This window comes from Limulus polyphemus, unplaced genomic scaffold, assembly GCF_000517525.1.
Source record: "Limulus polyphemus unplaced genomic scaffold, Limulus_polyphemus-2.1.2 Scaffold4680, whole genome shotgun sequence".
NCBI lineage: Eukaryota > Metazoa > Arthropoda > Merostomata > Xiphosura > Limulidae > Limulus > Limulus polyphemus.
Genome location: NW_013670290.1, coordinates 40,960 through 54,273, shown reverse-complemented (window position 1 = coordinate 54,273; position 13,314 = coordinate 40,960). Strand labels below are relative to the sequence as shown.

Here is a 13,314-nt window from a genome sequence, read left to right as displayed (position 1 = left end):
CCAAGATCCCTTTCTTTCATGACACTGTTTAGGTTATTCCCATCCAAATTATAATCCACATGCATTATCTAAATGATCTAAATCTTTTTGTAAATTAGCAGCATCCTCTTCGCAGCTAGCAACACCCAAGACCTTAATATCATCTGCAAATTTAAGTGACCTATTGACCATTCTTTCATATATGTCACTGAAGTAAATCAAAAAGAGCAATGGTCTTAAGACTGAGCTCCATTTGTAACAACCCTCTGCTTTCTTCCATACAGCCACTCTTCTATCCAATTTGCTAACTTATTCCCCACATCTATAGAGCTAATGTTTTTACAAGCTTTTTATGTGGCACCTTGTCAAATGCTTTCTGAAAATCCAGATACACCAAATCTACACCCTTACCCTCATCTATATAAGCAGTAACCTTTACAAAGAATTTTAAAAGATTTTCCCTTAGTGAAACCACGTTGACTATCCAATAAAGTTCTAATCTTTGTTAAATGACTTTGCAAAGCATCTTTTAACAGACTTTCCAAAATATATCCCACAACTAATGGGTATATAATTACTGGGACAATTTTTATCACCTCCTTTGAAAAGAAGAGTTATTACATTAGCTAACTTCCAATCCTCTGATACCTGCTCACTATTCAAGGACTGACAAAAAAATAGCAGTAAGAGGAACCCACTTTATAAAATAACATGCAATAACTGTCCAGAATGTTACATCAAAGAAACAGATGGAAATTGGAAACTAGATTTACTGATCACGATAAAAAACCCTCCCATGTTTACCACCATTGCAACTCAAGAAACCACAGTATATCCATGCAAAACACTGTAATTTTAAACAAAGAACCTAACATAAATAAACACAAAATAAAAGAAGCTATCTTAATTTAAGAAAACAGCCCCATCTTAAATCAACACCTCATGTAGCTCTATAAATTACTTGTACTTGAGGATAACAGAATCTTGTAAATTCATAATAAAGTTTTTTCATTACCCAGTCAAGCCGTCTGAAAACTTTTATCACCCATGACTGTCTCTTAAGGTGTCTTTTGGCAATTCCCTGCTTGGTTGATATCTGCGGGGTCATTGTGGAATTGAAATGTCCCAATTATAAAGTGCAATGGCTCAATGATGGAATGCATGGGCTTTACATTGTAAGGCCCTAGTGAGAGTAACTAGTCTATAATTTTTTTTTCATTTCCTGTCATGAAATATAAAGGTTATCACAAACACAAATCAAAAGTTTGATAGCTTACTAAAAATAAAAAAAAATGTGATAATTCGTAGAAATTTATATCTGCTGAAGATCATGTGACTCGTATTGTTATTGTCAGCATGGCTGACATGTTTGAAAATTACTAATATTAATTTTTAAGGCAACTTGCAAACTTTTTACAGTTTTCAAAAAAATTAATTTCAAGTTTTTATTGTAATCAGTAGCAATAGTATTTTTTATCTAAGCCAGTTCACTCTAAAAGGACCGTTAAAAATTTATTTTCATTATTCTTTATTATAAAAAAACACCACATTTAATTTTCTATACTATAGTTTTTAAAGTTTCACGTAGTATTTCAGTCAAACACTTCATTGATTTTTCCAAAACTCTGAGAAGGCCTGGGCTACTTGTATATTTTGAGGCTCCTGTCTATAATAAAATTAAAAATGATGGCAAATAAAAACGAAATCAGACAATCATTAGAAAAGAGAAACATAATTAATATTTTTTAATTAACATAAATATTTATTAACATTTGATAAATGATTTTCTAGCCTTTACCTGTACATAAAAACAAGTCACGAAACTTAACAACTAGAAAAAGTAACGTGTCTGAATTTGAGGCTCCCTTTAAGCTTGAGGCCTGAGTCAAATGGTCCTCTTGACCTCCCCCTAATTGGCCCTAAGTGTCACATGTACTTTCTTGTGGTAAAGATAGCTGTATAGTAGAGATGGGCAATAACATTTTTACGTCCAGCAAAGAAGGTGATTCCTGGAAGATGTAATCTTACTCGTTTGTTATCTAATAGAATGTTCAACAGTAACATGAATTTTGCATGTCCTGGGTGCAATGACACTGTTTTATTTATAGATTGTAGCTTTCTCAATCTTAGCAGATTTTTTGAGCAGTGGACTATTTTTATTTTCTAATTACTGTGGTTATACCCTATCCATTCTTTAAGACTAATTTCATTAAAAGTATGGGTTCTTGTATTTCTTATAACTAATAATGATTATTTCACATTGTTAGCTTAGTTTATGGATTTAACACTGACCCAAATCTACTAACCTGGTCAAGCCAAGTACATCTTACCACAGTGTACTGTGTAGCGATTCTTACTCGGACATAGCCTAAACATGTGAAACTTTTACCACATTGTGGTAGTTCTGACTTGGAAATACAGAGTTGGTTAGAATATTTGATATGTTTTCACTAAGTTATTATTTTTAATTTCATTTTTGTTTATCATTTTATTATAATGCCTATTTGCATTATTAATTTAGTATATGGATTTACTATTTACATAAGTCTCCTGGGCTGGCCGAACTTCATGAGATGCTATTTGGTTTATGGCCAAGAATATTGTGAAAAATAAGGGTACATAACTCATTAATTGATGAAACAGTTCATTCTAATAATTATAAGTAACAGTATGAAGAGTATGTTTAATTAGCTTTGCTCATTACGATATTTTCAGTTTTTATTCTTATTGTTAGACTTTAGTCTTATTGTTAGATTGCATTGTGAACACTTTTTTTTTTTACCATCCAACAATTTGCTTGTAGTAATAACATTAGGTGCAAGTTAAGGTATTGACATGACTCTAGTTAAGCTATTGACAATTCATAGGTAGTGTAATGATACTGAAAATTAGATGCTTTTTGGAAGGGTATGTTACAACCCTTTCTGATAAAATATTCCTATGCTTAGTCCATAAAGATGTGTTCAGATTAGTGGGCTTAGAAATTTCAAAACAAGGATATCCTTCATACTTAATAGCATTGGAAAACAAAAGGAATTTGTATCATTTTGGGATACCAGGATCATCCAGAAAGAGACCTACATCAAGTCATACACCAGCCATGATAAGAAAAGTGCATCATTTTGTAACATATGGGAATCCACAAAACTAAGTCAGTGGCAAAAGGCATTCACATGTTCCAGGCAACAGTTTATATGTGAACAATGAGGATTTCCATCTAGAAAATGTAACACAAGTTGCTATCGTGACATATCTGGTCAACCATCACATACCTGAAGCAGATGAAAAATGAAATGCTGTTCCATACAAGACATACAACTAAGTTACCTAATTCACTGCCTATGGATTTTAGATTATATAGATGGCCCCTTTATAACCACATCCCCCATTGATTGATGTATTTGACCATGCCTAAAGTCTCATAGATTAATTTATTCTGATCCTGCCTGAAAGAATTTCAATTTTGAGGGTAGGCTGGTAGAGATTCTGATGAGTAATAAAATCGAATCGGGTATATGCACACCCCATGCTTGGTATTGCTGGTGCACAAAAATACAGCTAATAAAAAGAAAGAAAGGTCTCATTGATTAATTTACTCTATTACTGCCTAAACGAATTTCAAATGCTGTGGCTATTGAGAATTCTCGCTTTTAAACACCAGTTATCTAATGTATGAAAGATTATATCAATACTCTTTTACTGCTACTATACACTTGAGGATTTTGGCACCATCCTTGGCAAAGGCTCTCCTCCCTTCAATAATCTCGAAGTTCTTTGGCTCAGTTCTGTTTTATTCCGAACTACTCATTCTTTCTCATATATTGTTGCTCCTACTGCTACAGGGTAAACTATTTTGTAAGCCAACCGACCCTATTAGAAATGAACATTACTTTAACTGGAGGCATTTCTGAGTTTTCAGCATTTTAAAATTGTGTCCACAAGTCTTTCTGCCTGCGTAATTTTTATAAAATTGTTGTCTGGATTTACAGATTCCAAACTATCTTTCTCTTTCTCACCATCTGAAACAGCCAGAGGTTAGAAATTATTTAATATTGTTACCTGTAGTTGTCTGAGAGCAGCTTTCTTATCTTAATCTTACTATTTTCTGCCTTAGTAAATCCAGAAAAAATAACATTGCATAAAACTGTTCATGAAAACACCTGAGAAATTATAATAAACTTGTGAATAAATATGTTTATATAAAAAACCAGAAATATATGATAGAACTTGTATTGAAATATTGATATATATATAATAAAGAATGAGAAAAAAATATTGGCACAGATGCTGCCATGCCTTCATTCTAGTCAGCACTTTGAGAAGTTTGACAGTATGTGCTGCCAGACAATTGCCTTCCTTCTAGTGAACAGTTCAAAATGAGTGACAGTGGTACATAGCCTTAGTAGCCTTGTCATAACAAGGACAGGTTAAGCAAGTTATAATGGGAGTTGAACCTGAAATGTTTGACTCACGAGCTGAACAAATGTGAAATATAAAAAAAACTTTTATGGCTAGATTTGGGCAGAGAACAGATAACTCATTAGGTAGCTTTGTGTTCAAGAACAAACATAATAGCAATATTATGATGACATGGATATTTAGAATAATAAAGAATAGGAATAATTTGAAGCCCAAATTTTGATTAGTTTATTATTTTCGTGACAGTCCATTGCATCATAATTTTAATTAGTCGATTGTTGGAATAATCAAAAACAGTAACAATTGAAAATAGTACTGATTACCTTTGTGACAACCGATTTAATCATAATTTTAATTAATTGATTAATTTACGTGACTGTAATTGATGCTCACGACTAATCGATTACGTCCCCTGGTTCTAATTGAAAATTTGTGGGTAGCAGAAGTTAAAGGATAAAATTTTTAAATTCTCGGGAGAAAAGCTGTTGTATATTTAGTTATTTTACTGGAACTAAAATATGTTAAATAACAAAACCTAAACCATGACAAACTGAGGCTTATGTTAAGTAACAAAACCTAAACCAAATGAAAGGTAATAGGCTAGGCTTTGTATTACAAAACATCATCATAGTGAAAACAAAACGAGACAACTATCAACTTTATATTCATATTACTGTCAGATGTAGAATAAATACTTGCATGAATTTATATATCTGGGAAAATTGGTCTTTAGTTTAAAGTAGTTAGTGTTTTGTGAGGAAGTCTTTGTTGTATGGTAGCTGGCATTATTCATATAATATACATGTGTTTATCTAAAACTTTGATTTTGTATTGTATCTTCAGGTTGGGAAGAATTTTGAGCTTTTGAATTGTGATGACCATCAATCACAAATGAAGAAATACAATAAAAACCCAGGACAGTGTCGTCCAGACATTGTACACCAGGTATGAATTCTTTCATAAGCTATATGATATCAAATACCCTTATGTGTAGATTAAAACTTAAAATGACCTTATCAGATTGACTAATATGAACACAATTTAGGGATCCTACCTTTATATAACTGACTGAATATTTTAAGATCTTGGAAACTTTTATTTGCTAGTTTGACTGGGACTAAGAAGAAAACTTGTCTTGCCAAACCAGCTGTGCAAGTGTACAGGATTCTTGTCAATGAATAAACAGTAATTTAATTTTGTTGTTGTTTTCTCTGTGCTGCAATAATATAATATATGAATAACAAAGGACCATTTGGTCCTTTAAGGCTTCTTTCCACACCCACCCTAAAAAAGTAGAAATTTAAACCCATCATTTATTTATCAGAAATCATCACTTAAACTCCTGTGAAGTGTTGAAGTCCTGTTAAACTCCCGTGAAGTGTTGAAGTCCTGTTAAACTCCTGTGAAGTGTTAAGTCCTGTTAAACTCCTGTGAAGTGTTGAAGTCCTGTTAAACTCCTGTGAAGTGTTGAAGTCCTGTTAAACTCCTGTGAAGTGTTGAAGTCCTATTAAACTCCTGTGAAGTGTTGAAGTCCTGTTAAACTCCTGTGAAGTGCTGGCCTTCATTACTGTTAATTCATTTCATAAGCTAATCAGCTTGTTAGAAAAATTAAACTCTTAACCAGAGTTCAAAAACATGTTGGCTTCTATCGGGCTACTAAAAGAAATTCTATACCAAGACATTTCACTTTTTCAGTGAAGCTTTCTCAGTTGGTGAAAGATAATAGAATGTATGTTTTAAATTGTTTAAGCAACAGTTATGTAAATAGGACATTTTATAAATGTAAAAGGGTTATCTATATATTTATCTATAATCATAAGTATCTCGGGTTATCTATCTATCTATAATCATCAGTATCTCTAACTCTGTGGGTCTGTTCCTTATGCATGGCCACATCTTTAAAGCTACAAACTCCAAACTTGGGGTATAGATGCAACTTTGTGCAGGAAGTAACTTGGGCTATGTGGCCATGGCCTCAGAGGTTGTTTTGAAGCTGCAAATTGAGGCCAAAGTGACCAATATAGCAATTTTTGGCAAACAGGATGACCAATTGATCTCAAATTAAAAAGGCCAGATTTTTTGGTAATGTGTGATCAAGAGGGCTAGTATTTACGTTTCTTTTCCACGTGAAGACTTCTCCTAATCGTTCTATCCGTGATCAATTATGTGTTAAAAGGATTAAAAAATGACACACAGCCTTCATTTATTTCTCTGCTCTTTTCTTCCCCCTCTCTTTCTTCTTCTACACATACATATCTACTCTCTAACTCCTCTTTAGTGAAAAATGCTGGTGCTTTCTCTCCAACATGTGTGCACACACTCTCTCAACTAAATAGGCTTGCTTCAGTTATGTCTTATGCTTTGCTTGTGTGTACTCGCAAGAATCAGCTATACGATGACTTTACAAAAACGTTTGTTATCGGCAAATTTTCATTTATGTTGTGTTGCAATGAGAAGAGAATATATCAACCCTTCATTAAATGGAACGATAATAAAGGCAGAATACACTGCAAACTACAATTGACCACACAGCAGAAATGAGGACACCAAACGGTAGCTATTTTTGTTTTGGAAACTTGAAATGTCGTACAAAGCACATGCAAGAAGCAGGAGCAATGTACCCGGTTTTGCTTTAATTCAATTAGCTTTAGCAAATTTTTATTTTATTTTTGGACATTGTTATTTTTATTAATTTTAATCAAAATATTTAGTTTGGTAAAGAAATCTTTATGGCAAAAAATCACAATTAATATGGTTGATTTAATCCAAACAACTCGGGATATTTAAAGCCATTTTCATCTGAGCAATGCCAGGTACTCTGCTAGTCCTTTATATTTATGTTAAGTTTGTTTATTGTGAAGAATTAAATTGTTTTGTTATGGGTTTTAATTCCAGTTTTCTAAGAGAAGATAAAGTTTATAGAAATACTAGGGTTCCCTCATTAGATATATGTTTTAACTTAGTTTTATCTTTTTTTCAAATGTTAAGCTCGGGTCCACTAGCCTTATTGTCTTCAGAATACTGCACAAAGAAATGAGAAACCTCTATCCTATAAGTACCTTTGATAATTCTTATAAACCTTAATAAATCATCTTTTATCCTTCTTTTCTCAAGTGGAAATAAGAGATCACTTATCCTTATAAGCTAACCCTTACGTCCATGGAATCATCCTAGTAACCCTCCTTTGAACCCTTTCCAATAAATCATACTTAACCAAGCAGACCAAAACTGTACATAATATTCCATTCCTAGTGAGGTCTAGTTAGTAATTGGTAGTTGCTGCCACCATTATGATCTGCACCAGTGATGACTCCAGGTGAGCTTATACCTAGAACCTTTCAACTTTTGCCACTGCACCTCATGGGTCATCTGACATACAGTTTGGTCTTACAAGGTCTGTGGCTACAAACATTTGATTAAATCTCAGAGCAGTCACTCCACAACTGTCGAGCCAGAATCAACAGTGACCAGTAACCTACTTATATTGTGAATGATGGTCTTTCTTGTCAAATGCCTGAGCTACTGTGCCATTGGTTTGTAAGCAAACACTTGTTTCCTTCTTCAATTAATGATTGAAACATCCAGATGTCTTCTTTGTGATCAAATCATGGTTTATGAACAGTTTGGAGAACTTTAAACTATGTAATTTATTTCCAAATGACTGCTGAGAAAAAATGGCATCACTCACTATAAATATACATCATTGGTTGAATGACCAGTCATTTTAGTCAACGTAACTGAGGATAAGATTTCTGATCATTTAAGGGATGATTGAGATGAAATGATTAATTAATTGATTAGTTTTGGCTCATTATAGCAGTAATATAAATTCTACAATTGTAATCTCATAGATTTTTACAACATGTGGTTATCAATATGCCAAAACCCCTCAATGTGGATTCCTGTACGTGGTGAGGGGACCTCCCAGGGAAGGTTCTGTATTTTCAGTTACTTCCTCTGGGATCTAAACATCCAGAGGCTTGGAAGCTATTGTTCCCTACTCCATATCGGACATATACCACTGCACTACGCTCCACTGCTACAGTGGGCGCACAGACGGACCTTTCTGTGTCTCCATCTGAGTCTTTTTTCACACCATGTGAAAGGTCTTCTGCCCTCCATGGATAATAGAGTTGATAGGTCTACATCTACTCCAATCTCTGTCCCCACTATTCCTTCCAGTGACAGCCTGGGTCAACCTCCTCGGGCACCAGCCTCTGGCGTCTGTGCAGGTCCTTCTTTGGCCCCTAAATGCAGGACAATCAAACGATCACGTCCTCAGTCATTGGATTTTCACTCTGATGACAGTGATCTGCCCGCTTGAACAAGGCCAGGATTCATCGAGGTCAATCGACCTCCATCTAGCAAAGAAAAACGGCGTGGTCGTAAACCGAAGGGTTCTCCACCATGTTCTCTTAAACCTACATAAAATGGCCACTTTGATACAGTGGAACTGTCAGTTTTCGCATTAAGGCCTTGATCAATTCTTATCATCCCATGTATCTTTCCTTACAGGAAACTTTCCTGAAACCTGCCGATACAGTCACCTTTCGGCAGTTTTCTTTATACCAGAATGACAGATTGTGTGATAAACGACTGCATGGAGGAGTGGCACTGCTGGTCGACCAGCATGTGTCCACCTTGTCTGTGTCATTTGATACACCCTTGGAGGCCATAGTCATCTGTGTTTCTTTGGATCATACCATCACTGTTTGTTTCTCTACCTGTCTCCTAGAGATACTTATGATCAATCAGACCTTGATGCTCTCGTTGAACATTTGCCATCTTCCTTTTTATACCTGGGAGACTTTAATGAACACAATCCCCTCTGGGGTGGTGCTGATACTGATGGGAGGGGTCGTTCTGTAGAACATATGCTCTCGGATCACGACCTTTCACCCTTGAATACTGGTTCTTATACTCATTTTCATATGCCTAGTCAGTCTTTTACTGCCATTGATCTGTCGATATGCTTCCCCTTTTATTTTTCTCCCACTTTTCCTGGAAGGTTGACAGTGACCTGCAGGGCAGTGATCTTTCTTTTCCCTATCATTTTGAGGGAGATTGTCTGTGGTTGATGCCACCCGACCCGAGTGCCATGGTGGAAGTTGGACCAAGCTAAGTGGCCCTCTTTCACTGCTCTCTCGGAACTTGATCCTGCCATCGTCTGTCTGCCATCAAGTGATGACTGCATGGTAGCAGTGACTGACTGTACATTCCAGGCATCTGCTCATTCTATTCCTAAGACCTCGACACATTTTCCACAGTATCCTCGTCCATGGTGGAGTCCTGTCTTGCAGGTGGCACAAAGGCTCAAACACTGGCCTGAGATACCTGCAAAAGGTATCCTACTCTTTCGAACTGCATTGCTTTCCAGTGGGCCTGTGCTCATGTTCAGCAGGTCAGACATCAAAGCCAAAAGGAATCTTGGATTAAGTTTACAACTAGCATCTCTTCTACCACCAGTGCCAAATTCATATGGGACAAGATTTGGAAGGTCAATGGGCGGTATGCCTCCCATCATCTTTCCATCTTGCTCTCCAATCGCTATGAAGTTGCTGATGTACAGAGCATCACTGATACTCTTGGTGCGTGCTTTTCTCGTGCATCCAGCACTTCTGTTTCTTCCCCCACCTTCTTGGCCATCAAGCCTCAAGCAGAGCGATCACCTTTTTCCTTTCGGGCCAATTGTCTTTATAACTATAATTGCCCCTTTACACTGGTGGAACTCAAACTTGCTATTCAGCGGTCTGGCAGTACATCAGTTGGACCTGATGAAGTTCACTATGAGATGCTGCTCCATCTCTCTCCTGCCTCTCTTGCCATTCTTCTGGTTGTTTTAACCGGATCTGGCAGGAGAATGTTTTTCCTGATGCTTGGTGCCAGGCTGTTGTCCTCCCTTTCTCTAAACCTGCAAAGGATCCCAAGATTCTTTTTAATTATTGTCCAATTGCTTTGATTAGCTGTCTCTATAAGGTCTTAGAATAAAACAACAGTGCTTCATCATGCATCATGTGATTCGACTTGAAACATCGATCAGGGAAGCCTTCCTCAAGAGGGAACATCTTGTTTCCATGTTTTTTGACCTTAAGAAGTTTACAACACTACTTGGAGGTACAGAATTTTGTGGGACCTCCATTCATATGGGTTGAGTGGCCATTTACCCATTTTTATTCAGAACGTTTTACTGGACAGGTGATTTTAAGACCTTGTCGGTTTGACTCTTTCCCATTCTTTTCCACAGGAACTTGGAGTCCCTCAGGGCTGTGTCTTGAGTGTCACACTTTTTAGTATCAAAATTAATGCTATCACTACGAAACTTCCTCCTACTGTTGCAAACAGGCTCTATGTTGACAACTTCCACATGTCATGTCGGTCGATGAACATGAGGTTTATTGAGCGGCAGCTTCAGACCGCTCTCAATCACTTGTTGAAGTGCACCACAGCAAACAGTTTTACATTTTCTTTTTCGAAAACTGTTTGCATGCATTTTTGCCATCAATGGGTCTACACCTCGATCCCGAGCTCTATCTCAGTGACGTTGTTCTTCCTGTGGTCCCTAAAGCAAAGTTCTTGTGGCTTATCTTTGACCATAAGCTTACTTTCATTCAACACATCAAGAAGCTGTACGAAGGGCACTGAACATCCTCTGTATACTCTCCCCCACCTGTTGGGGAGCGGATCAATGTTCTGTGCTCAAGATCTATCAAACCTTGATTCAGTCCAAACTGAACTATGGGTCTTTGGTCTATGGTTCTGCCAGGACATCAGCCTTGAAGATGCTGGACCCCATTCACCATCTGGAGCTTTAGTCCAGAGTTTGTACACTGAGTCCCACAAACCTCCTCTACACCTTCGTCATTTGCAACTTTCTCTCTACAGTATGCTACCAAGCTTCGATCCTTACTACAGAATCCCACATGGGATTGTGTTTTACTTTCTTGGTGGGCCATGCCCTTTCAGAACAGACTGTCTGCAATTCCTCCCTTTGGCCTTTGTATCCAGGCACAAATGGCTGAATTGTTTCTGTCCCCAATGGTCAGCCCATTCCACTATGGCTTATTTCCATCCCCAACTGTGACCTTTCCTTGAGTCATCCAAGGAAGGTGGATACTCCTTCAATTCCCATTTACACAGATGGTTCAAAGTCAGGTGACTCTGTAGGCTCCTCCATGATTTGCTGTAGCTCGGTAGCTGCCTGCAGGATCCCCTCTACAGTCTCTGTGGTCACTGCCAAGTTGTATGCCATTTCTCTTGCCCTGGATCATGTAGAGGCTATGCAGTACAGCGATTGTACTATTTACACTGATTCTCTTAGCTCTCTACTGGCCTTGGAATTGCTTAACATTAGTTCTCACCCTGTTCTTGTCGATATTCAACAACGACTGGCCTATTTTTCTCTATCTTCTGTTTCCATCCAGTTTTTCTGGATACCTGGCCAGTCGGTATTCACAGGAATGAGCTTAGTGACCTTGCAGCTAAGTCTGTCTGCTCTGGCGCCATCAAGGCCATGCCTGTCCCATACATGGATTACGGTCCTGTATTCAAGGCATGGCTTTGCCCCAGTTGGCAGTCAACTTGGAGGGAGCAACGTCATAACAAGCTTTTCCAGATCAAACCTTCTGTTGGTCTTTGGCTATTTTGCTTCCATAAGGATTGGAAGGAGGAAGTTGTTCTGGCAAGGCTATGCATTGGTCACAGTTTTTTAACTCATCCTTTTCTTTTATTGATCCACCAATGTGTAGTCTTTGTGACACTCAAGTCACAATAGCCCATATTTTACTATTGTACCATCGTTATGACCGTGAGTGGTGGCACCATTTTACACATATCTTTTCTACGTGTTTACCCCTAACATTGACGGTGTCATTGGCAATGGTGACACTGTCCAATTTGATTGTATTTTTAATTTTTTAAGAACAATTGGCATTTTGAATTGTATTTAAATCTTTTATGTGACTTTTGGACATATTTTAGTTTTACCTCAATTTATTTTTACAACAGTTTTACTCTCACTTTTTTTACCGGTTGTTTGGTACAGATAGCCTTGTTCCTTTGTGCCAAAAACCACCAAACAACCAACCAACCTACAATAGTTCCCACAAAGGACATGGTTTATAGCACTGAATGTGAGTGTAATAAACAATACATTGGGGAAATACAACGCCTGTTACAGGTAAGGGTCAAAGAACACGAGAGATATTATAAACTGTGCTATAACACATCAACTATAGCTTTTCATGTTCAGGAAAACGACTATATAATAGACTTGAATATGCAAAAATAATAGACACAGAAGAAAACACCAAACTGAAAAAAAAAATCAAAGCAGCTCTTGCCATCCAAGCAAAAGACAGTGGACCAACAGTGGGTATTAATCAAAACAGTGGCCACACAATTACTCAATACTGCATGAAGAAACATTATCAAAGACATAAAACATATTATTTGTCATGGTTAAAGGTTTAATTTTACAATATATTTTCATGTCTCTGTATAATACCTATAATTGTATTTTCCTATGTTTATTATATTGAAGCAATCAATTTATCTTTTATATTCATCATAGTTCTATATGTTTAATAACTTTAATACCAGATGTCAGTTATTCTTAAGATTGTTGCCTAGATACCTATCTTAAAGCAGTGTTCCACAAGTAAACTAATTTTTATCGCTCAGTAAACTGTTGCCTGATTAAGGCTCACAAATAAAAGTATTTTAACATAGAGAAAAGTCCGTGTGTAACTTTACATATTAATTTATCAACAAATTTGAGTCTTAACAAACAAGTACTCTATCATTTGTTTAACAACAAGTTCTTCAAATACCTATAGAATGATAGGTTTCTTTTTTGTGAGTGTAAAACACTTAAATACACCATTTCGAAGTAATCTATCAATTGAGCAAAAAGTTACC

The 13,314-nt window shown here is 36.6% G+C and overlaps 1 protein-coding gene across 1 annotated transcript in view; it reads left to right on the top strand.

Moving 5' to 3' along the window:
- LOC106471527 (ribosomal RNA small subunit methyltransferase NEP1-like) overlaps positions 1-13,314 on the top strand; it is a 34,437-nt gene that overhangs the window by 1,920 nt on the left and 19,203 nt on the right. The window contains exon 2 of the mRNA XM_013932126.2: positions 5,242-5,343. Within this exon, the coding sequence (XP_013787580.2) occupies positions 5,242-5,343 (102 nt within the window). The remainder of the gene's footprint in view (positions 1-5,241; positions 5,344-13,314) is intronic.